Source organism: Fringilla coelebs (assembly GCF_963513975.1).
Source record: "Fringilla coelebs genome assembly, chromosome: 19".
Lineage (NCBI taxonomy): Eukaryota > Metazoa > Chordata > Aves > Passeriformes > Fringillidae > Fringilla > Fringilla coelebs.
Window position 1 is genome coordinate 12,353,489 of NC_140045.1, and position 24,300 is coordinate 12,377,788.

Here is a 24,300-nt window from a genome sequence, read left to right on the forward strand (position 1 = left end):
TATATATACATATATAAATATATAAATATATATATATAGAGAGAGAGAGACAGAGAGATAGATAGATATGTGTATATATATATATATATAGATATATAGATATATTAGATTTCTCACAGCTTCACCTTAAGGCTGGCTAAATTATCAGTTACACACAAGCACTTGAAGAAAGTAATGGATATCTGCTGGATACACAGAAGTCTTTATCAGGAGGGATCCTGCTGCAGCTCGGGTCAGGAACCTCATTTCTCTGATTTCTAAGTACAGAAAAAGGAAGATAATGTAGAGGGCATTGGAGCAACTGAGTTATTTGTGGTCTCGTTTCAAGTCTGTGGCTGTTGCAACTGTTCTGCCATTTTATAATGAAGAAGTAATATCTCCCAATTGTGCTGAAAGACCTGGATTCTTAGGGTTGATTGTATCTGGTCTGATTCCAAAAGAACTTGCAAAATGCAGTGGTTTTGAGTAAGTGACTGTCACAGATTGCAAGGCAAGATGTATTCTATTTGCCATCTGTATGGCAGCTGTCCTCTGTTCAGTGGGCATTTTCCTTATCTGTTCCACACCCAATCCTCCCTCAGGGAGACACCTGCTGATAACAGGCCATTGAATGTCCCTGCATGGCTGATAAGAACTACAGCATCCCATTGGGAGATGTGAGCCCAGGGGGAGGAGCCAAGCATTCCTACCTGGATATAATCTGGAGATTCTGGAACACCAGCATGGCTTCTCCACTGGATTTCCCAGAGGAACAGCAGCTGCCTCTGCCCCTGGATCTTCAGAGGCAGACTGCACCTTTCTGCAGGATCCCTGCTCCAGCAGAACCACCCCTGGCACTGCAGGAGGGCTGAGCCACAATTCCAATGGCCCTGCTGCCAGCACCCTGACCCACAGGGTGTCAGGCTGTGTTCTGGCTCTGTCAGTGTTGGTTTGGTTCACTGCATTGTTTATTTTATCTTTTTATTTTCTTCCCTAATAAAGAACTGTTACTCCTGCTCCCATATTTTTGCCTGAGAGCCCCTTAATTTCAAATTTATAGCAATTTGGAGGGAGGGGGTTTACATTTTCCATTTCAGGGGAGGCTCCTGCCTTCCTTAGCAGACACCTGTCTTTCCAAACCAAGACAGCAACAATTCCTGGCCTTTCTTTGTGAGGAAACTCCAGTGGAAGAGTGGGAGGAATGTAGCTGTGGCTGTTTGGGCAGTGACCTTTGTGCCACCACCTGCACAGGAAGGTCCCTCTCTGCAGCCTCCAACTCACCTGGCCTTCCATGTCCCTGCTTTTGGCTCTCAGCTTGTTCACCTGCCCTTCAGCGATGTCAGCTCGTTCCTTCGCCTCCTCCAGCTCGTGCTGCGCCTTGCGGCACCGCGAGAGATTGATGTTTGCCTGCTCCTCCTGAAAACCAGACAGCATCGGCACAAATGTCACTGCCCTGCTGTGGGGATCCATAAAATCAGAGGGTTTTGGGAAAGCTGCAAAAGGCGGGCCTCAGAGAACTGTGATTAGACCTCAGCAGTAGCCATGAGATTGGTCAGCAGAAAAATTGTGTAAGAAGTAGAAAAGTAAGGACAAATAGAACAATGGTCTGTGTATTGACTCCCTAAGCTGCAGAAAAGTTTATCTAGTGAGATATTAGGGAGTTTTAAGCATAATAACGGAGCTCTGTGCATTGTGTTTGAGGGCTCACAAGCAGGGATTGTATTTGAAATAAGCAGGCATTGTTTAACCAAAGGTACCTGTGCTTACAGTGGTTGGATTCTATTCAATATAGAATATATACTATACAGATATAAATACTGTCAATGTGCTTTTGCTTTTTGTGATTGGTCAAAAAACTTTTTTTTGACCAGTATTCAATTATTTTAATGATCTAGGGAGCCCACTTTTCAGAAATCTCTACCCAGGCCCCACTGAAAAGAGTCCTCCACTCACAGCTTCCTCAGCCTGCTTCTTGTAGGCTTTCACTTTTAACTGCAGCTTGTCCACCAGGTCCTGGAGCCGAAGAATATTTTTCTTGTCTTCTTCAGACTGTAGGGAGTGGAAATGGAGTCAGCCTTGGCAGCAGAACTGGGGTGACCCACGTGGGAGGGTGGAGGACATGCAATACCTGGTAAGTGAGCTCCTTCAGCCTCCGTTCGTACTTGCGAGCTCCTTTCAGGGATTCTATTCCTCTTTTCTGCTCGGAATGAAGCTCATTTTCTAACTCATTAATCTGGAACACAGGATCATGGTGAGGATGGCAAGAATGGCTGCTGATCCTGCTGTCCTGCAGCTGCTTCTTGGGTCTAGACTAGCTAAAATATGCTCCCCATGTTATGTTGGTGGTGACACAGCGTGTGACTCCATAGTTGTTTATAAAAGGAACTTAGCTGTGCATACCTAGAGCATTTGTAGTCAAAATCAGGCTTAAATCTGTCAGAGAAGAGGAAACTGAAACAGGGAAGGGTGGGTTCTATGAATGCTCACCAGGTAAATGGGAAAAATCTGTTCCATTTTTTGTCTTTCATTTGTTATCTTTGGGAGTGGCAGTGGCAAACACTGTTTGGGGACAGCATGGAAACCTGGCTGCTGTCTATTCCCTTTCCACTTGTCCAGCTTCCACAAACATTGAACTTGTGATGTAAGATGGCATATCTACACCTTTGTCCCTCTGTAAACCTGCTAATTTCTACTCCCTTTTTTTGAACCTTTTACCAGCTGCCTCTACAGCCTTCCTTGTTGGCAGGTTTGCAGATTTCACTGCCCACTCTGTAGAGTATTTATTTTTATTTATTTTAAAGATGAAGATGGGCTGGTCTCTCCCCATGGCAGAGTCCCAGCCTTGTTTGTCAATACTCAAAAAGCTTTATCTTGCAGATCCTTCTTGAGCTGCAGAGACCAGAACTGCACCTGGGATACTTAATATAGTGGCAAGAAGGTGTTGTTCTCAGTGCCCTTCCTAATGAAGCCCCAATTTTTTTCTGTTTAAGGTTTTCATTTCTACTGTGCATTCAACAGCTTCTGAAGTCTGTCCATTACCAGTTCCAATTTCATCCCCAAGTAAATACAACTTAAATTATTTTTTCCTAGAAAAAATCACCATCTCTATCTCCCTGATGTCCCATCCACCCCCATTTTTGCCCCCACTCTGTTTTTTTGATGTCACAGTGCAATATTTGGCTGCTCAGCACAGCTCTAACCAAACCTGCTGGGAATATCTGGGGCTCTCCCTGTTTTCACCCTCCCAAGAGGTTGCACCAACCAAGGGCCCAGTCAGAAAATTAACCTTAATCTTCACCATACCCTGGCCTCCAGCTTCTGGAGTTGCTTCTTCCCTCCCTTCAGTGCCAGCTGCTCAGCCTCATCCAGACGAAGCTGCAGGTCCTTCACCGTCTGTTCCAGGTTCTTCTTCATCCTCTCCAGGTGGGCACTGGTGTCCTGCTCCTTCTTCAGCTCCTCTGCCATCATGGCTGCCTGGTTGTGGTCACAGTTTTGTTACAAATGTCCCCAACCCAGCAGTGCTGGGTGCCTGAGAAAAACCCCCAGCTTCACACTGGCGAGTGACTCCGCACATTCTCAGTGCCCATGGCCTGGCCAAGGCTCTGTCACACAAACAGGGTCACTCCTCCTCAAAGTCTGTGTTTCTAAAACTGCTTCACCTCAGAGAACAGACAGGGTTGATAAAAAGAAAAATATAATCAAGGTGTGCAAATGGATTGGTACCCTAACCCTAGCCTGGTCTATGTTTTAAGTCAGTCAAAACTGAGGTATTTCCTGCTAGCACTCTGCATCTCTGGGCTTCCTCGTGACTTTGGGTATCTGGCTATCTGAAATTTGCCAGAGTCAGACTTCTAAGCAGTTTTTGCCAGTGAGATGACCCTGAGTACCTCAAACTGCACTGAAAATCTTGTGTCTGCTGAGGTGCTCAGAAGCTGGGACTGATTGCTGTCACCAAGGTGGCACAGCAGAGAGGTCAGGGGTCCTGCAGCATTGCTGCTGCTGGGCAGGCAGGACTGGTGCACCAGGACTTGATGGAATAGTGTCACCATTCTTCTCTGTTTAATTTTCCTATACCTTTCCCAGATTATCCCAGGTGTTGTTATTTCTGATAATGTGGAACCTGTAACCTCATTTAAATGAACCACTTATATTCTCTCTTTTTCTTTCTTACATGTCTAGCATTTGTATAGAATTGTGTATTATTTTAGTCTTAATTTCTGCTCTTCTGTGCTGTGTCTGGACAGGCTTTTGTTTCAAACTACTCTTTTTCTATTACAATCTTGCCACCAGCTATTCTATCCTGCCTACTGCATTTACTCTGGAAGCAAAAGTGAATGGGAGAGAGAATTCCTCTTCAATACAGACAGCTAGCAGGACATGAGGACCCTTTCTGGAGGGGTCTTCTGTGACAACTAGTAGGGCAATGGCTGCCACAGATATTTTCTGTTGAAGAACTGGTTCTCCTCCATCTGACTGCTGCCTTTCTAAAGTGGAAAAGCGACTGTGGTAGTACAAAATGGAAGAGCAAGAGGACTCACATCTGTGATTGCTTTCTTTGCTTTCTCCTCTGCATTCCTGGCTTCCTGAATGCTGTCTTCAACTTCAGTTTGTAAATGAGTTATGTCCACTTCCAGTCTCTTCTTGGTGTTGAGAAGGCTTGTGTTCTGTTGGGGCAGTCAGCAGACAGGTCATTCCCACCCTGTTTACTCATTAGTGTAGGATGAGCTGCTGCCTAAAAATTCAGAATTCTGGAATATTTAATCGATCCTATTCCCTGTGAATTCCACATTTGAGGAATCAGAAGCAGAGAGCCACGTGAGCATGGCTCATACAGGGGCTGCATTTCTGGTGCCCCCCGAGCCAGGGAGCCCAGAGTGGGGGTGGGAGCCCTGCCAGGCACCTGCTGGTCCCTGACCCAGCTGATCCAGCTGTCACAGACATGTTCTATGGAAAATCCTTTCCTTAGGATTTTTCCTCCTGAGAATCTGAGAGGTCTCAGGAACAAAATGTAAACAATGATTGTCTGCTGCTGTGGGATGCAACAGGTGGATCTGTGGTTGTTTGTAATTAATGGCCAATCCCAGTCCAGCTGTCTCGCCTGTTTCAGTCAGTCTGAGCCTTTGTTCTTCATTCTTTTTCTATTCTTAGCCAGCCTTCTGATGAAATCCTTTCTTCTATTCTTTTAGTACCGTTTTTAACATAATATATATAATAAAATAACGAATCAAGCCTTCTGAACATGGAGTCAACTTTCTCATCTCTTCCCTCATCCTGGGACCCCTGTGATCACCGTCACATCCAGCCCCAGCTCCCGCACAGCAGGTGAGTGTGTTTGTGCCACTCCCAACCCACCTGTGCCGCTCCCACTGGCCTGTAGGAATCTCTGTGGTGCCAGGAGGTGCCAAATACCTGTGAGTGGAGCAGCTGCACCCTCTCGCTGGCGTCTGTCAGCTCCTGCTCAGACACCCTGCGGGCTCGCTCCGTCTGCTCCATGGCAGCTCTCATCTCCTCCATCTCCGTTGTCATCAGACCATTCCTCCGCTCCACTATAGCCAGCTGCTCCTTCAGGTCATCATTCTCTCTCAAGGCATCATCCAGATGGAGCTGGGAGTCCTTCAGAGATGAGAGCGCCTTTTGTGAGACCCAGAAGCGAGCAGAGGGAATGGCAAAGGCTCGGGGGACAGCAGCCTTGTGGTCCCTACCTTGAGCTGCCCTTGCACGGCTTTAAGGTGCTTCTGTGTCTCTGCTACCTGACAGTTGGCATGGCTCAGCTGGATTTCCATGTCGTTCAGGTCTCCTTCCATCTTCTTTTTCAGCCTCAGAGCATCGTTTCTGCTTCTGACCTCGGCATCCAGCATGGTTTGCATAGACTCTAATACCCTCTGGTGGTTCCTCTTCAGCTGTTGAATTTCCTCGTCTTTCTCTGCAGTCCTTCTGTCAACATCTGACTTCACCTGGTTCAGCTCCAGCTGAACACGTAAGATTTTGCCCTCTTCGTGCTCTAAAGAGCCCTGTGAGGGTTGAAATATTATAATTTGTCTCTGTAGTGTCCATTGCTGGGAAATGCCCGTGCAGGATTGTGACCCTTTGCAGCTGGGAGGGACCCTAACGTGGACCTTTAAAGACCAAGCACTGAAAAAGCTGACTGCTATCCCATACTCACTCCACCCCATCTGGATATTCAATGGTAATTCAGGAATAATATTCCTTAGGAAAAAGCCTCATATACCACAAGGTCTGGGCACTGAAGGCTGTGGTGACACTGGAGAGACAACAGATCATGAGGAAATATAAAGTAGGACAGCCGAGCCTCCTGCTAGAAGCAGCTTGCCTGCTCTTGTATCTCCATGCTGATTTCTGCTTTGTCCCACCCCAGTGACTCTGGGGCCCAGTTCACACAACCTTTCCCTCTGGAACTCATTTCCTTCCCTCTGGTGCCATCCAGCTTCAGTTGTAGCAGCAGTGAAAAGCCTGAAGCTGGGTCTTTCCACCCACTGGACAGAAATAAGCACATGCAGAGAATAAAACAGTTGATGCAGCCCTGGCATCCCTTGTAAGAATGTATTTTCCAGAGATGCCTGATTCTCCTTTTGAATTCTTGAATGAGCCATGGTGACTGATTCAGGATTGGACTGATGATGTTTAGATGCATAAATCAGAGTAGATGTATTACATGACCACAATAACTATTGCTCCTACTGCCCACCCATTTAGTGAGATCTAGAGATTGTTTTTTACTTCTTTTTCTACCTAAGAGGAGTTAGAGAGAAAATAAAGTGAGGCTCTTCTTGGTGGTGGACAACAAAAAGACAAAAGGTCTGTTAAAAGTCAATACAAGGGAAATCCTGGTTGCATACAGGGATAAAAATGTTTAACCCTGAAAATTATGTTGTACTGGAAAAGGTTATCCAGCAATACTCTGAAATCTCCATCCTTGAAAATTATAAAAAACCAATTAGACAAGGCTTTGAGCAATCTAATGTAAGTTCAGAGTTGGCCCTTCCTTGACCAGGAAGTTGAGTAAAGACTTCTAGGGATCCTGTAGAATCCAAGTTAATTCTGTGTCTCTGTGTTTGAGGTATGCTCTAGGTATATCATGGGCAGCTCATGAAGTGCCCAAAAAGATATTTTGGAGACTCAGATGTGGTCATACAGAAGTAATAATATCTTTTCCAAGAGGCACTCAGGGAAGATACAGAACAGAAGGCTAAAAACAAAACTGTCAGAGTTTTGAAGTGTGACTCTTTTTAGTGACTCTTTTTCAGCCTTCCATGGAAGCAAATTCAAAGAGATGGTGCAAAATTAGCTCAATTTTAGATTGAAACAGGGGGCTTTGTGCATGATAGCACAGCAAGGAATGTCACACTGGTATTGGCAGGGGAGCAGTCCCTGTGTGTTTTGGTCTGTCTGTGCTGTCTCACTGCACTGCTGGGACAGTTTCAGGATAAGCAGAAATATAAAATATATTTTCTCTGCTTTCTCTGTTCTTGATTTCTCTAAAAGCAAGCCCCTGATTAAGGACACTTGCCTCTGCTTCTTCTAATGCTGCTTGCAGGTCACACTTTTCTTGCTCAATTTGCTTCTTTGCTTTCTCCAGCCCATGGTTTGCTTTTCCAGACTCAGCAATCTGTTCAGTCAGATCAGAAATTTCCTCTGCAACCAGAAAACACATACTCAGCTCCTCTCAAACAGTGTGATCAGTGGCACCTGCAATTGCTCTTTGGCAATGAGAGTGACAAAAGAGACTCTGGTGTAATGGGATGTAACAGTGAGAAAAATAATACATCTTATGTGCAATCTTTGTTTCTGATAACCTGCACATCCCAGCTCAGTGTGCAATTTGAAAATGAGAGGGACCAATTGGAGTAAGCTCAGAAAACGATGTCAACTTCCTCTGGGTAGTGAAATTACATCTCCAGAGACAGGCATGTTTGATTGGTCTCCTTATGCTCAGATAATTCCCTGTGATCATTCAGTTCACAAAAAGGATCTGAGTTGTATTTCCTTTCTATAATTAGTTTGCTTATTAATTGCCAACCCATTGTGCCACAGCTGCATGATCCTCCAATAATCAGGAGACAGACAACAGCCCACCAGATTTTTTTCTAGTAGCAGTGACTCAAGCAATCTGAAAAAAAACTGAATATCATCATAATTTCTGTCTATTCAGTTAACTTGTCCTCATCACTGCATAGGATTACGATGGTGTGAAGAAGGGGGAACATCCTGAGAGAGCAGGATGCTGTAGAGATGGAAGTGTGTCCTTGCTGGTGACTTTATGATCTGCTGACCAGGAAAGGAGGTCACCACCTTTGTGGGAAAACCATAAAGAACAAAACCCTGGGAAGAGGCAGAGCTCTGGCAGTCAGGAAATGTGGGAGCATCTGCGGGCTCCCAGTGAATCCAGGGTGACAGACACGTGAACTCACGCTGGAGGTTCTTGTTCTCCCTTCTGACAGTCTCAGCCTGGTCAAGCATCTCCTCGTAGGCATTCTTCATCCGGAAGATCTCGGTGCTGAGGGAGCGAGACTCCTTCTGGGCAGCCTCCAGCTCCGTCTGGCTCTCCTGGTACTTCTGCTTCCATTCAGCCAGGATCTGCAGTGACAGGGGAAGAATGACCCATTCTGACACACTCCATCTCTGCATCCTCATGTGACAAGAACCCAAGAGGCCTGGCCTCTCTGAACAGCCTTTTGCTTTGGACTGTTCTCTGCCTGTGACAGTAACTCCCTGTTGTCCCCACTGTATTTTCTGAAAAATCATCTTTGCCCAGGATTCTTCTCCTGAGAAGCTGAGAAGCCTCAGAGAAAAAGGAAAACAATAATTATCTCATTTGCTTCTCCTGTGTTTTGCTGCTTTGGAACGTGGTTTGGAGATTGTTTATCCAGCAGGTGGTTGGTTGTTTGGATTCATGTGAATTATTTTAAATTAATGACCAATCATAGCCAGCTGTGTTGGACTCTGGAGAGAGGGTCATGAGATTCATTATCATTCTTTGTAGCCTTCTGTCTGTATCCTTTCTCTATTCTTTAGTATATTTTAGTATAGTGTTCTTTACTATAATATAATATTATAAAATAATAAACTAGCCTTCTAAGAACATGGACTCAGATTCATCATTTCCTTCCTGCCACGGGGGACCCCAAAAATACCACACCCTCTGATGCATACTCTGGTTGTTTTGGTGAGATCTACTTAAATTTGCCTCTTCAACCAACACTAGTGCATGCCCCAAGCTGTCAGGAAGGAGTTTGTTTTGACATCAGCCTGAACATAATGTAGTTGGTCTGAATAAGGATGTGTGAGGCTTGGTAGTGTTGCAGGAGCCAGTGGTCCCGGACTAAGCCCACCAAGAAAGGTCATTCTCTACCAATCCTCTCCTCACTTTGACACCACAGACCTGTAAGAACCTTTTTAGCACAGTGTTTTCACTCACACAAGGGTATGCCAAGACACAGGGCTGTGCAGCATCACTTGGTCCAACAGTGCAGGTTCTTTTAAATGTTAGTAAGGGCAATGAAGGCTGGAACTTTCCATGAGTCTGAGGCTCTGCCTAACACCAAAGTTAGGCTGGCAGACTAGCACCAGGGATTGTTAGCTTGCATGTGACTACTCAGTCTGCTTGACCAGTCTCTCTTGTGAAGACTTCATGTTTTTTTTTAATTATCAGAAGGCAGATTTATTATTTGCTGTGGTCGCCTGGGGTTACTTACACAGTGACTTTACCAGATGTCCCACTATGGGGTCCTTACCATAATTTTGCTTTGGGTGAGATGCAATTTATTTTACTGTGAGTGCAGAACTTTGATAATCTCAGAATTTGTCATGTTCTATCAAATACCTGATGATGTTTAGATCTGGCACAGTGCTTTGAACAAACCTTATCAAAATTCCTCTGCTTTTTATCGAATGCTGCACAGACTGCATGTGACCTCTCCACGTCAATCATGAGATCATCCACTTCCCCCTGCAGCTTCTGCTTTGTCTTCTCCAGTGAAGCACACTTTGCATTGACAGCCTCAATCTGCTCCTCTGATTCCTGCAGGCGCTGGGCCAGCTTCTTCCTGCAGGATGGGACATTCAGCACTGAGGAAAAGAAAATTCTGACCTTCTCAGAAAATGAACATGAAAGGAGTTTGGAATAGGGAAAATGGGCACAGAGAGCAATATATAATGTTGTGGTGCCAGGAGCCTGGGGGTGGCACAGCGCTCTGAAGTGGGGCATAGACTGGGAGAATATGCACCCAAGTAAGAACTGTACCAGGGTGGAGAGGGACCAAAAATATGCTTTCAATACTGACAGTGCAAAGAACGTGCTCTTTCAACTACTATGATTAACTCAATGCACTGGGATTCTCCTTCATGTAGACACCCCTAAGCCTCCCCCCCTACTTCTCCTTTAAATATCCACTCGCTCCCCTTTTCACTCCTAATACATTAAAAAGCACACTGCTCTGCATATTACCCCTACAAACATATTCTGCTTTCCTTCAGCTCTGCCCTCATTATGATTAAATATCCCTCCACTTGCTCCAAGCCATCCCTCCACGTACTTGGCCTCCTCGAGCTCCTCCGTGCGCTGAATCGCGTCCGTCTCGTATTTGGTTCTCCACTGGGCCACTTCACTGTTGGCCTTGGACAGGGCTCGCTGCAGCTCCCCCTTGGCCTCCTGCTCCTCCTCATATTGTTCCCGGAGCAAGTCACAGTCATGGCGAGCAGACTGCAGGGCGTGGGCCAGGGCGTTCTTGGCCTGGGCAGTTAAAATAAAACATGTTGTCAGAACACGCATAGTTTGTGACTGGGTGTTTTTCCTCTAGTCTGATATAATATTCATGTCTCCCTGTCCATGTGCATGCTGTTGCTAGAGGAACAGAAGGAGCAAAATGAATAGCATTAGGGATTCTGTGTTTCAGGCTTGATGTAGTTAAACAGGGTCGGGTGCTCGCCTGTGGCGGTGTTTGTGGGTCCCCAGGACAAGGGGAGAGATAAGAATCTTGACTCCATGTTTCAAAAGGCTGATTTATTATTTTATTGTATATACTATATTAAAAGAAAATGCTATACTAAAACTATACTAAAGAAAGAGAAAGGCTAGTAAAGAATGATAATAAAATCTTGTGACTGCCCAGAGAGTCCGACACAGCTGGACTGCGATTGGCCATTAATTAAAAACAGCCACATGAGACCAGTCAAAGATGCGCCTGCCACATTCCACAGCAGCAGGTAATCATTGTTTACATTTTGTTTCTGAGGCCTCTCAGCTTCTCAGGAGAAAAAATCCTGGCAAAAGGATTTTTCATAAAATATGTCTGTGACACTTGTGCGTCTTGTCTGGGGGGATAGCACCTCTCAAACACATCTGCACCAGGTGTTTCAGGCAGAGGCAAAATAAATCCACCAACAGACAAAGTGCAAGTGCTCCTGCTCCATTTCCTTTTTTTGGCTGCTGTTGTTTGCTTTGCCTATGGGCACAGAGCTGCTTTCCTTCATTTCTCTCATGTTTTTGATCTTTGGAATGTAAGGTGAGAAGGGCTTAAACTGTCTTGCTTATTTAATTTTTAATGTCTCCTCTCTGTGCTGTATTCCAAGGCAAAGTTCAAAATTTTCACTACTGTGATGTCCCTTCTCTGAGGAGAAAGCTCATTTATTTTAAAATTAGTTGTTTAAAATGAAAGCAAGTCACCTTATTTTCTTCCTCTAGTTGTCTCTTCAGCTCTTCAGTCTGCTGAGTGAAAGTATGTTTGCCTCGAGTCAACTGAGAAATCAAGGCCTCCTTCTCCTCCAGCTGCCGAGTAAGTTCACCTAACAAGAAAAAGTTGATGTTTTTACACAGAGATACAAGACATAAAACAAATTAATGAGAGCAGCTAGCCATGTGGGAAGTGATTGCAAGATATAAAGTGGTAAATTGAAGGGACAGTAGTAATTGCATTCCCACTGATAGGAAAAGCTGTGCTGGCATCAAAGAAAAGATGAACTGACCGCAAACTCACATTTTCATTTTGACTGACAGTACTGCTTCTGGTTTGGTTTTGTGTTTCCTTGGGCAGGTTTCTATCCCTGCCACCAGGAGGAGATTCTACATTCTGAGTTTTGTTCAGATCCCCAAGTGATGAATATGTTACAAAACACACAGGCATTCAGGCAGCCTATTTAAGTACTTGACACTGGAATATCACATTTCATCAGGGGACGTACCATTCTCAGTCTGCAGGCGTGTTTTCTGTGTGTTCAGATCATTAATGAGCCGCACATGTTCATCATCTTTGGCCCTGACTTCACTGAACTGGTCTTCAAGAGCTCGACACATCTTCTCCAGGTTACTCTGCAAAGAGGCAGAAACAAATCCCTCAGTTCATCCAGCTGTTGAGAAGAATAATGCTAAAAATGACAAACACTTCTTCCCGTGCAGCCACCTTGGCTTTGGAGACAGACTCCACATTGCTGGCCAAGTCATCAATCTCCATCTTCAGCTCACTCTTCTCCTTCTCCAGCTTCTGCTTCACGCGTTGCAGGTTGTCGATCTGCTCGCCCAGCTCAGCCGTGCTGTCCGCGTGCTTCTTGCGCAGGGCGGCAGCCGTGGCTTCGTGCTGCAGCGTGGCCTCTTCCAGGTCACGGCGCATCTTCTGGAACTCTGCCTCACGCTTCTTGTTCATCTCAATTTGAGCTGCTGTGGCCCCTCCTGCTTCTTCCAGGCGCTCGCTGATCTCCTCCAGCTCCCTGGACAGGTCGACTCTCTGCTTTTCAGACTTGGCGCGGATCGCGCGTTCCGCCTCGATTTCCTCCTCCAGTTCCTCTATCCGAGCCTATGGGAGTTAATTGGTTAAAAGAGGGCTTTGGGATAGACAGATGTAAAACTATCACTAAGGAATAAAGAGGAAACCTTCACATCCGTTAATACTTCTCTTTCTAAAGAGAAGTACTTTAATACTTTAATAAGAAGTGGTATTTTGGGGGGTTTCCTGTGCCAGGAAGGAATGATGAATCTGACTCTATTCTTTTAGAAGGTCAATTTATTATTTTATGTTACTATATTATATAAAAGAATGCTATACTAAAACTATACTAAAGAATAGAGAAAGGATACAGACGGTTGCTACAAAGAATGATCATGAAAACTCGTGACCCTCTCCAGAGTCTCAACACAGCTGGACCGTGATTGGTCATTTGTCACAGACATATTTTATGAAAAATCCTTTTGCCAGGATTTTTTCTCCCAAGAAAGGTGTTTCTCCTGAGAAGCTAAGAAGCCTCAGAGGAAAAGAAAAACAATAATTATCTGCTGCTGTGGAATGCAACAGGTCTTTGATTGGTCCATGTGAGCTGTTTCTACTTGATGCTCAATCACAGGTCTAACTGTGTTGGGAGTCTAGTCAGTCGCAAGATTTTATTATCATTCCGTTCTTTGCTAGCCTTCTGATGAAATCCTTTCTTCTATTCTTTTGGTATAGTTTTAATATAGCATTTTCTTTTAATATAATACATATCATAAAGTAATAAATCAGCCTTCTGAAACACAGAAGTCAAGAGTCAAGATTCTCATCTCTTCCCTCATCCTGGGACCCCTGCAAACACCACCACAGTCATGAAGTCAAAACAATTCACCTGTTGGATAAACAATCTTCAAACCACATTCCAAAGCAGGAAAACGCAAGAGAAGCAAATGAGATAATATTGTTTTCCTTTTTCTCTGAGGCTTCTGAGCTTCTCAGGAGAAGAATCCTGGGCAGGGGGATTTTTCAAAAAATATGACAGTGACAAAGTACCACTAGAAAATTCACTGTCACTGGGACAGGTAATACTCAGTTTTGGACCAATGGTGAGTGTAAAATCTGATACTTTATGTTATAGCTCAGAATGGATTAATTATTTTGTGAAAGCTTTAGAATTGCATTTTCCTGAAGAAATAGAAGGGGTGTCACTGGAAAATATAAAGAAATGTGAATTTCTTGGAAATTTCCTAGAAGTCAGGCCAGAACAAAGCAGTGTCCTTTCTCCAGCAGCAAACTGGAGAAAGGATGGAAGGAACTTTGACGTGAACAATCAAGGGATAAAAGCACTGAAGAGAGCTGTCTTCCTGGTTCTGCATTTAGAAGGTGATCTTTGTCCTGGTCCTGACATATTGAGTCACATCCTATTGTTTTCTTAGAAAAGTGATTTTCAGTGGCTGCACATCTGTGGCATTCTCAAAGCCTGCCACAAGGTTCATGTAAGAAATTTCCTATGTATTCATGTACAGAGTTTCTGTGAAAGTGTCTTGAGATGGGAACAGCACCCAGAGTCCCATATCAGTGGTTTTATTCATGTAAAGGGAAAATATTTTTGTAGAATGGTCTAAGAATCAATACCAATTAATTCTAAGAAATTCATGACCCCACTAAAATTATTAATAACTCCTAGACTTTACCTGAATCTCCTTAATTTTCTTTTGCAGCTGAGAACTTTGAGCCTGCTCATCTTCAATTTTACTTTGCAACTGGCTAATTTCAAAATCCTTTCTATTAAAGAACAAGAAGGCAAATTCAGTGCGGTTAAGATAAAGCATGAATTTCAGAACTAAGAGCATAATAAGTCAGTGTAATACTTTTTTAGCCTTTCATCCATTTGTTGCTTATCATTTTCCAGATCCATGATGGAATCCTGAGACATTTTCAGATCACCCTCCAGTTTTCTCTTTGCTCTCTCAAGGTCCATTCGCAGCTTCTTCTCTTGTTCCAGAGATGCTTCAAGCTAAAACACATAAAACATACTTTGAAATACATAAATTATACTTTGAAAGTAACTATTCTTGATTTAAAAATCTAGGTAAGCTGGAAATTGATGAATAGAGAAAATAATCAGGGCATCTCCACATGTGCCGCATTCTCACCATGAGACCAGAGATGCCATGGTGATTTAGTTTTCAGACACTGAGCTGTTCACAGCTTGGCTGTGCACAGTTGAAATACCAGTTTTTGAAAAAACAGAAATTAAATTTTTCCAGTAGCTGCAGTTCCTAGCATATAGGCTCCTAAATAGACACAAATTCCCAGTATTTATAACTTCCTGGAGTATATGTGCACACAAATAACTCTGTAGCAACCTTCAAACTGTCACAGGTCTCCTGCTTCAGCTAATGAGTTAAATCAGATCACAAAAGTCTACAGTGCTGAAATACCCTGTGATGAACAGGAAAGATATGCTGGATTACACATTTTCCTGTAAATAACAGTGTTTCACTGGCTGAAATTATTAGAGCTGGTTTGTCTGCTTTAGGTGTTGCTTATACTTCAAACTACAGATTTCTAGTGTATGGTAATCTGTCACAGTGCATATAAACACAACCCAAAACCTTCTACTTACATCATCCACTTGCTGCTCCAGTTTGGTCTTGGCTTTGGTGAGGGTGCTGACTTTGTCTTCCTCAACTTGCAAATCATCCAGGGTCTGCTGGTGGGCTTCCTGGAGGGCTTTTTTCTCCTTGGTGAGTTTAGAAATGTTTTCATCCAGAGCTGCCATCTCCTCAGTGAGGTTCTTTACCTGTCAGACAGCCAGCATCCATCCCATGAGGGGATGCCTTGAGACATGGCAGACTGAGAACACGGTGGCTGCACCCTTGCAAAACCTTGCAAGACCTTTCCTATCCTTGCAAAACCTTGCAAACCCTCTCCTATCATCCTACTTGGATGTAGTCAAAATTCTCTCTGCAGAAAGTTTATATTTATTGCCAGGAGGGCAGCAGCATACATCATACCTGAGAGTCTCATTCTCTGGTCCTGCAGTGATAGGAATTCTTGCTTTAGTTGTTTTTGATCCCCACCCCTGTTCTACTAAATTTTATAGTGAAACCTGCTAGATCCTCCCTTGCCTCTGAAGGTTTTTCCCATTGAGATTTGCAAAAGCCCTCTGAGTTGCTCTTGCTCAAGGAATGTATTTCCTGCATATATTTGCTGTGAAAACAGCTGTGATTTCCCAGCAAGTCATGTTCTTTAAAAAGAGATGATCAAGTGTTAAGCACAGTCAAAAAAATGTTAAGTTTTCCCTAAAAGTGAAACAAACCATGATAACATGATATAGAAACTTAACAGAAAAAATTCTGTCAGCTGATTGATTAAGTGAAAATACCTCTCTCCTGTGCATTGGACACGTTTCACTGCTATTCATAGAACTTATTCTATGAATAACTGGCTATATTTTCCCACAAAACTGACAAGCTATATGGGAGCACAGTGTGGGGAAAATAATTCCCTGATTCCTCTGTCACCTTATTCTCTGTTGCATGCTTCTCCTTTTCCACTTTGGCCAGAGTCATTTCAAGATCATCAATATCTTTTTTCAGCTCTGAGCACTCATCTTCAAGTTTCCTCTTCTTTGCTGTCAGTTCAGCATTTGTCTCCTCTTCATCCTCCAGTCTTTCATTTAGCTCTTTAATTTTAGCTTCTAGCTGGATTTTACTCTTAATGAGTCCTTCACATCTCTCTTCAGCATCAGCTAGATTTTCAGTCTCCTACCAGAACACATTGAAGGCACCTTATATTTATCATAAAAATGACAAAAGGCATTAAAGACTCTTGGTGAGTGAAATAATGCAGGGGTTTTTTTTGAAACTGAACTGATTTGAAAGCACATGGCAACGAGTGACAAGTCCACTTGCACCAAGCTGCTCTTGGCCACGTAACATTTTATTACCTTTTAGAACCTGACAGGTGCAATTTCAGTCTCTGTTCAGCAGTATTCCAGAGAAAAGCAGTTTCCACAGTTTGAGTCCTGCCTCTGACAGAAAAGCTCCATATTATAGTGGCAGCAGGTGTGGAAACAGCCTATATTCCATCCAGAATCAGACACCACTGTGAGGAGCACATTGTACACACTGTGGAATGTCTGATTCTTCCACTGGTGATAGCATTGGAATCTCCTGTGTTATTACTGGTGTTAGTGTTTGGTGTATGTTTGCACCTTGCTTAGGTGTCAGGGACAAGACCAGACAAAAGCAGTGGAGGCTTTGTCCCCATGACATGCCTGTTCACAGAGAGCAATGGAAAAGAGGACAAAAAGAACAGCAGAGTAAGAAGAAATGGGGTGAATCTGGAAATGGAGTTTACTCACAGTCTGAACCTGGAGCTGCAGGTCATTCTTCTCCTGCAACAGAGTCACCATTTTCTCCTCCAGCTCCTTCCTCTTGGCCTCAGACTTTGCAAGCTCCTCCTTGGTTTTCTCAAACTCTTCCTTCATGTTGGCCATTTCCTTCTCAGACTCTGCACTTTTCAGCAAGGGCTTGATCTTGAAGTACAGTTTCATCCATGGCCAGTGTTTGACATTCATGAATGCACGAATGTTGTACTGGATGATATAAATAGATTCTCTGAAAACACATGAAACCAGTTAATGAAGGTGGTGAGACTCGAGCTGGAAACATACTGATTATTTTCCACACGTCATCAGGATTTACCACAATAACTTTTGCATGAGACTTTTTTTCCCTCATCTCCCTTGCTTTTTTTAAAGAGTAATTTCGAGGCCCTTACTGGAGAATAGCTGGTTCAGTAGCTTGAATAATATCTATACTCTGAATATACGAGGAAGAAATGCTACAAAACAGAGAGACTTCTCTCCCATATTAACTGGGAATCTCTGAGGCTTTCCTCAGTCTCAAGGAAAACACAAGTGCTCAGGTAAATACCAGAGTGAAAACTGATATTGCTGAAGTACTGCTACTAAGACTACAAATCTGGCAGTTACTGTCAATTGTGGAAACAGCAGCTTGATGCTTTTTGGGTGACTCAAAACAGCCAATACCATATTAGAAATTTTTAAGACAGAAACTGAAAAAATAAGGAAACATTTTTATGGAATTGAATGCTAAACAGCTGCTGCCAGAATTTGTGAGACTGTCAGGAGGAAGCTGGTTGGTTGTGCTTTCTCTGCTCCCCAATAATTTCTAAGGTTCTTTCCCAAGGTTCTTTTTTGCCTGAGACAATATATTACACTGATGGACCTTTGGTCTGACACAGTACAATTGCTGGCATTTTCTTACATTACCTTCTTTCATTCATCTTTTTAAATTCAGTTCTCATGAGGTACCCTCTGCACATAGCTTGTGTGTGAGTGATGAGGCTCACAAGCTTCTCATCTCTCATCTCTTCTAGCAGTCCCAGGAGACCTGCCTTGAAGAACACCTGGAGCATAAAAAAGGGTCAAACAGCTTGAGGCTTGGGCAGCTACATGGCCATTGACAGCTGATGCAGGGCAGTACAAGGTAGTTTAAGAAAAATGCCTGCAGGGAAAGGGTTTAAGAGCTAGAGAAATTTTCTGTCGGGGTTCATATGATTCATGACGAGTCACTCTGTGCATGAGCTAATCGTATTATTGCAGTGTTATTTGATATCTGCTCCACTGTAGTTTATGGAAAATTTAGCTCCTCTCTGGAAGTGTCCAAGGCCAGGTTGGATGGGGCTTGGAGCAGCCTGGGATTGTGGAAGGTGTCCCTGCCCAGGGCAGAATGGTTGGACTGCTTATAATTATCATGAAGGCTGATTTAGTATGCAATACATACTTTCAACAAAAAACATATATAATTATATTAATTTTACCTACTCTTCCACAAGGACCTTACCTTGGTGTGGCCAAATTTATACTGGTTGTGGTCAACATCAATGGAGGAAAGAAGCTTTTCTGAAGCCTTTTTGCTGTCAATGAATTGGCCTTCTGGAATGGCTGAGGCATTAAGGATCTTGTACCTGTGGTGAGACAGGTTGCAAGAACTGGTTGCAAAGAGGGTGAGGAAAATAGGATCAACTGTATATCATGGGTCAGTTTCACACCAGTGCAGCATGGAAGATGCAACATTTAACTATAACAGCAGACAGCTCTGATTTAGCACTCTAAGGCAAGTGAGCCCCCATGAACCAGTTTAATTGTCTCCATTTTAATGATGAAGAAAAGGCACACGATGCAGGCCAGAGACAGAGCACTGTGAGGAGGCTCCTGTGCATTGACTTTGTGCCTGTACTCTGGAAGACTTCAAAGAGTAGTCTGTGATGGCACCTGACTCATTACACTGCAAGTGTTTTGCATCTCTTTGAATCATCAGGCATTGGCTTCAGTTTAGAAATTATCCTGGTTCTGATGTTAAGAGAAATCTCTGGTCTGGTCAGAGAGGGAAACACTGGGGTAACCTCAAAACAATATTAATGCCTTGGTTCCCTCCAATGCCACTAATCTGGTCTGGCTGGGAGAGTGTCACCAGAAATGTCACCTGAGCTGTGTGCTTATTGGGAAAGGGTCACCAGACATGTCACCTGAGCTGTGTGCTTATTGGGAAAGGGTCACCAGACATGTCACCTGAGCTGTGTGCTTACTGAGGCCTTTTCCTAAGAAACAGTGAGTAATAAGTGAGGACCTACCGTTGCTTAAAATCTGCATAAAGGATTCTGCTTGGAAACCCCTTCCTGCAAATTCGGATGCCTTCCAGAACCCCATTGCACCTCAGCTGATGCATCACCAGGTAATGGTCCATTGCACCTTAAACAAAATACATCCATCATGGTCCCTTTTTTATCCCAGGGAATCTTCATGTGTATTAGCATCTCAGAATTATCTATTTTTAATTTTTTTTTTTAATTCAAGCAGTCTTGATTAAAGATGCAGGAAGAGCAGGCAGAGCATGCCTTCAATTCATATAAGTTGTGGAGCTGCATCAGTGAATTTTACTAAGAACACAAGGGCTAGCAGTGCCTGTGCAGAGGCATCAGGCCACATTTCTCAAAAAATGGCAGGATGGTGCTTTAGGAGACCAACTGAAAAATCTTCAGCAGCATCAGCCTCCTCACTGGATGCAGGCAAAGGTGGCACAGAGTAGTGCAGTGCCATCCAGACAAGGGATTTTCTAATGCTGCTACCCACAACAGGTGATTTTATCAGCTGTAATCAAACCCACCTTTATCACCCTCAGTTCTGTACACACCTTAAACAAAGATGCAGATACACACATAACAAAACTGAGTAAATGGGCCAATTTTTTCAGTCACAGTAGACAACACAAAAGCTCCCCTTGTTCCTGTCTTGCAGGCCAACCCCCAAAAGGACTTCACATGCAGAAGGAGCTATTTGGGAAGTTGGTGTGGAAGCTTAAGAGGCCAATTCCTGCCAGTGCCATGTCTTCAGAATAGAAGGGTGGACTTACCAGGTGTCTTGGTCTCGTTGGGAATCAGACAACGCACAAAGTGAGGATGGGTGCTTCTCAGGTTAGTCATCAACTTGTTCAGGTTCTCCTGGGATGGAACAAAACAGGGGTTTCACCTTCAAGCTACAAAGCTTTTGCATTCTTGTTTAAATTCAGGGAGTTATTTAAGTTCAGGGAATCACAGAATGGTTTGGTCTGGAAGAGGCTTCAAAGGTCATCAAGCCCAGCATTCCTGTCCCAATATCCCACGTTGCTCCAAGCCCCAACCAATCTGGCCATGAGCACTTGGGGCAACCACAGCTTCTCTGGGCACCCTGTGCCAGGGCCTCCCCACCCTCAGAGTGAATTTTTTTTTCCTTATATCCAGTTTAAATCTACCCTCTTCCAGTTTAAAATCATTGCCTTTTGTCCTGCCACTACAGACCCCAGTAAAAAGTATTTTTCTTTCTGATAAGCCCCCTTTTGTATCTTCAAAAACCAGAATAAGGTATGCCTGGAATCTTCTCTTCCTCAGGCTGAGCAGCCCCAACTCTCTCAGCTATTTTTCTAGGATAGGTTTTACAGCCCTCAGTTAATTTTGTGGAAGCATGGCTCATGTAAAAAGAAATTCACATACCCTGAACACAGCAGACACTGTCTGGAAAGAGCCCCCCTTCTTCTTAGCACCCTTCTTGCCACCACCACCAGCACTATCACCTTGGAAGAAGTAGATGGGAGGTGAACAGTTAGATTATGAAGTACATTTCAGTCTTCATCTTCCTTTGGCCATGGACCAATAAAATACTTCATTTTAAATAATGACACACTGCTCCCTGAGAGTTTAGTGAACTGCTGCTAGGTAGTGTGGGATATTTGATCTCAAATGTAAGATTTAGGTTGTTAGGATGGCCTGACTTAAGTTTCCTAACAGTGTACTCTGTGCTTCTGGGCACATATTGCTTTCACTATTACACAAACCCCCATTTAAATTTTTTTTTAATTAGGTGAAGACCTAGTGTGGCTCAGCACTTGGCATCCACTTGTGCCAGGGAGGTCTTCTGTAGAGAAATATCCTAATCCTAAACTGAAGAATACAGTTCTACTCTGAGTTATGGCAGGAAGCAAATTTTAGTCTCAGAAATACAAGTCCAAGCAGCTCAGTGTCTTTCCATAGTTGCTATACTGTGAAGTCAATTAAATTGAGACTTATGGAGGACTTCTAAATTTATTCTCTGTCTCTATTTCCATCACAACACCAGGACTGCCCAGCTGGATATGAAATTGTTCCATGATTTTCTTTCTGTTCTTCCAGTTCCCCTCAAGAAACAAAACTGTCTACAAAGACTAAAATGCTTGCACTTTGCAGATTCATTTGGCCCCTGTCTAGTGGTTGAGCAAGCATGCAGGTGATTCTCAGCACAGTTATTCAGGAAACATACACCTCCTGTCACTTGGGGTTGGACTTGCTGTGCTTTACTTCTCTGCAGCACATAAATGTGATGTTTCCAACAGTTCTGCATGCTGGTGTCCTAGTTTTGGCATATCTGGATGCACACAAGAACAAGGTCACCTTAGGGACTGGTAGCCTCACTGAGAGGAGAAGCAGAAGTAGGCTTTAGTTGATTTTTGCCTTCTTGGTCATCGCTGAAAAGGCACTTACCTGTTTCTGCACCAGCGTAGTTAGAAAAGAGGAAGGACAGCAGCTTCAAGGATGATTTCTGGTACAACCCCACAACAGTTTCATTCAGAGGGTCCTTGTTCTTGTCAAGCCAGCCAGAGATGTTGTAGTCCACAGTGCCAGCATAGTGCACCAGGGAGAAGTGGGCCTCAGCCTTGCCTTTGCCAGGCTTGGGCTTCTGGAAGCTGCTGCACTTGCCCAGGTGCTGGTCATAGAGCTTGTTCTTGAAAGAGGTGTCAGTTGCCTTGGGGAACATGCACTCCTCTTCCAGGATGGAGAAGATGCCCATGGGCTGAGAGAAATATGAATATGTAAAGAAAGTCAGTGGTGGGGAGGGGAGCCATTACTGCTCCTCACTGTTCACCTCACTGTTTAAAGGCAGCTGTTAAAGTCATCAATTTAACATTGTCTAGGCATTTTCCCTTCCACCCCAGCCATGCTGTTCAGGAAACCATTGTTTGTGCAGACACAGCTGCTGTTCCAAAAGCTTTGGTTTTCTAAGCTGCCTATTTTGAAGTGAAAAGGTAACTCAACAGTAATGCACCATTTTGTCAAGAATGACTGACATAAAATAGATTATCATAAAAGAAATGTACTCTCCTACAATGAACAGATTTTTTTCCACCTTCTCAATGAGCTCAATGCAGGCAGCCAGGTCCATGCCAAAGTCAATGAACTCCCATTCAATCCCCTCCTTCTTGTACTCCTCCTGCTCCAGCACGAACATGTGGTGGTTGAAGAACTGTTGCAGTTTCTCATTGGTGAAGTTGATGCACAGCTGCTCCAGGCTGTTGAACTAAAAATCCAAAATACCAAAAAAAAAAAAAAAGCCATTTAGTTTCAAGCAGCCCTCAGTGAGCAGGCATACCTACAGTAACTCACATCAAAGATCTCAAAGCCAGCAATGTCCAGGACACCAATGAAATGCTGTCTGGGCTGTTTTGTGTCCAGCTGTTGGTTGATGCGAACAACCATCCACAGGAACATCTTCTCATAGACTGACTTAGCCAGTGCACCCACTGAATTGTACACCTATAAGAAGCACAGCCATGGCAGTAACAAATATTGAGTCAGCTTTAAATTTGAAAGAACACTCTGAAGAAATTGAGAAGCTGATGGGCTGTTTATGTACCTGTTGGACATTTTGTCCTTTGGTTACATATTCGTTCCCAACTTTCACCCTGGGATAGCATAAAGCCTTGAGCAAATCAGCAGAATTCAGACCCATCAGGTAGCCAGCCTTGTCAGCCACTAGGATCAGAAAGAGCAAACAAGTTCAGTAGGGACAAAGAAAAGTGTCCTGATCCTCTGGGATGTCTCTGTCACAAGGAGCCTGCTGTTGGCACAACTCAAATGCATGTGTTATCAAAAGAAGCTCCTTCCAGTCTCATGGAGAATTTTCCCCTTGCTCTAAAGGCAACATCTCAGCTGCAACACAATCCTGTGTCCATGCCTAAAGGGCTGCAGCAATGCTTAAGTTGTATGTCTTCCTGTTTCCTTGTAGAGCATAAATGAAATCACAGACTTTGTGAGACTTGAAACTATCTTTATAAAAATTAATTTCTGGAAAGAAAAATAATTTTCAAAGTGTTGGGCTGGGCACTCTGTGGGGTTGGGTTGCTGGCTCTCTGCTGGTGCAGTTCACAAGCAAACTCTGCAATCAGCCCTACCTTCTGTGCCATCCGGCTCTGCCTGCTCCTCCCGCTGCTTCTGCTTGAACTTCATGTTCCCATAGTGCATGACAGCCCCTGTCAGCTTGTAGATCCCCACCTTCTCATCAGGGCTGAAGCCCAGGATGTCCACAGCATTCTGCAGGGGCAACAGGCAGGTTGGGAAAGCACAAAGGGTGAAGCACAGGGGGCAGGTGGGGCTTCTGTCCCTGCCTGCGCTGTGTCCAGCACCATCCCAGTCCCATGGCACTGGGCCAGCAGGGCTGGGTCTGGCTGGCCAGGCCACCCTGGCTGCTGCTGCTCTGCTCTGCTCTGCCCTGCCCTGCTCTGCTCTACTCACATCTGTCGCCAGCAGCTCCTCGCTGTCATCAATGCTGGCAACCGTGACTTCTCCTTGGCTCACGTAGAGGAAGTCATAGGGGTTGGTGGAGATAAGGAGGAGATCTGCAGATATGTGGGTCACCTTTAGTGGCACTGGGGAGATCACAGTGGGAAGAGAAAGCACTCACTGAGCCAAGCCCAGCCCTGCTGGCACTCACCAATGAGCTCTGGTTTCTTGTTGGACATTATCTGGTAAAAAATGTGGTAGCTCCTTTCACTAGACAGCTGAAAAGTGACTCTGGATTTCTCCAGGAGATCTAGTCAAAAGAGAGGTGCTGTTAGTCTCCTGATAAATTCGAGGTTGCAAATGCATAAATTCTGCTTGCACTGAGTTGCTGCAACTCACAGGTTTCGATATCTGCTGAGGCCAGCTTGCCAGTTGGTCCAAAGTGAATCCGGATGAATTTTCCCTATCAAGCAGAGCAGATCAAACCATTGGTTATGACAATCAA

The 24,300-nt window shown here is 44.1% G+C and overlaps 1 protein-coding gene across 1 annotated transcript in view; it reads right to left on the bottom strand.

Moving 5' to 3' along the window:
- Positions 1–242: 242 nt before the first annotated feature.
- LOC311161307 (myosin-13-like) overlaps positions 243–24,300 on the bottom strand; it is a gene marked incomplete at both ends in the record, with an annotated part of 28,791 nt that continues 4,733 nt past the window's right edge. Inside the window, 33 exons of the mRNA XM_084218793.1 lie at positions 243–257; positions 1,261–1,395; positions 1,933–2,028; positions 2,108–2,212; positions 3,283–3,453; positions 4,518–4,643; positions 5,389–5,592; positions 5,682–5,990; positions 7,508–7,632; positions 8,409–8,574; positions 9,860–10,043; positions 10,533–10,729; positions 11,663–11,781; positions 12,178–12,304; positions 12,396–12,785; positions 14,387–14,477; positions 14,564–14,709; positions 15,322–15,498; positions 16,223–16,465; positions 17,065–17,320; positions 17,998–18,134; positions 18,572–18,695; positions 19,362–19,479; positions 20,141–20,228; positions 20,757–20,836; positions 21,780–22,089; positions 22,423–22,593; positions 22,680–22,829; positions 22,930–23,048; positions 23,468–23,606; positions 23,808–23,911; positions 24,007–24,105; positions 24,195–24,258. Coding sequence (XP_084074919.1) covers positions 243–257; positions 1,261–1,395; positions 1,933–2,028; positions 2,108–2,212; positions 3,283–3,453; positions 4,518–4,643; positions 5,389–5,592; positions 5,682–5,990; positions 7,508–7,632; positions 8,409–8,574; positions 9,860–10,043; positions 10,533–10,729; positions 11,663–11,781; positions 12,178–12,304; positions 12,396–12,785; positions 14,387–14,477; positions 14,564–14,709; positions 15,322–15,498; positions 16,223–16,465; positions 17,065–17,320; positions 17,998–18,134; positions 18,572–18,695; positions 19,362–19,479; positions 20,141–20,228; positions 20,757–20,836; positions 21,780–22,089; positions 22,423–22,593; positions 22,680–22,829; positions 22,930–23,048; positions 23,468–23,606; positions 23,808–23,911; positions 24,007–24,105; positions 24,195–24,258 — 5,085 coding nt within the window. The remainder of the gene's footprint in view (positions 258–1,260; positions 1,396–1,932; positions 2,029–2,107; positions 2,213–3,282; positions 3,454–4,517; positions 4,644–5,388; positions 5,593–5,681; positions 5,991–7,507; positions 7,633–8,408; positions 8,575–9,859; positions 10,044–10,532; positions 10,730–11,662; positions 11,782–12,177; positions 12,305–12,395; positions 12,786–14,386; positions 14,478–14,563; positions 14,710–15,321; positions 15,499–16,222; positions 16,466–17,064; positions 17,321–17,997; positions 18,135–18,571; positions 18,696–19,361; positions 19,480–20,140; positions 20,229–20,756; positions 20,837–21,779; positions 22,090–22,422; positions 22,594–22,679; positions 22,830–22,929; positions 23,049–23,467; positions 23,607–23,807; positions 23,912–24,006; positions 24,106–24,194; positions 24,259–24,300) is intronic.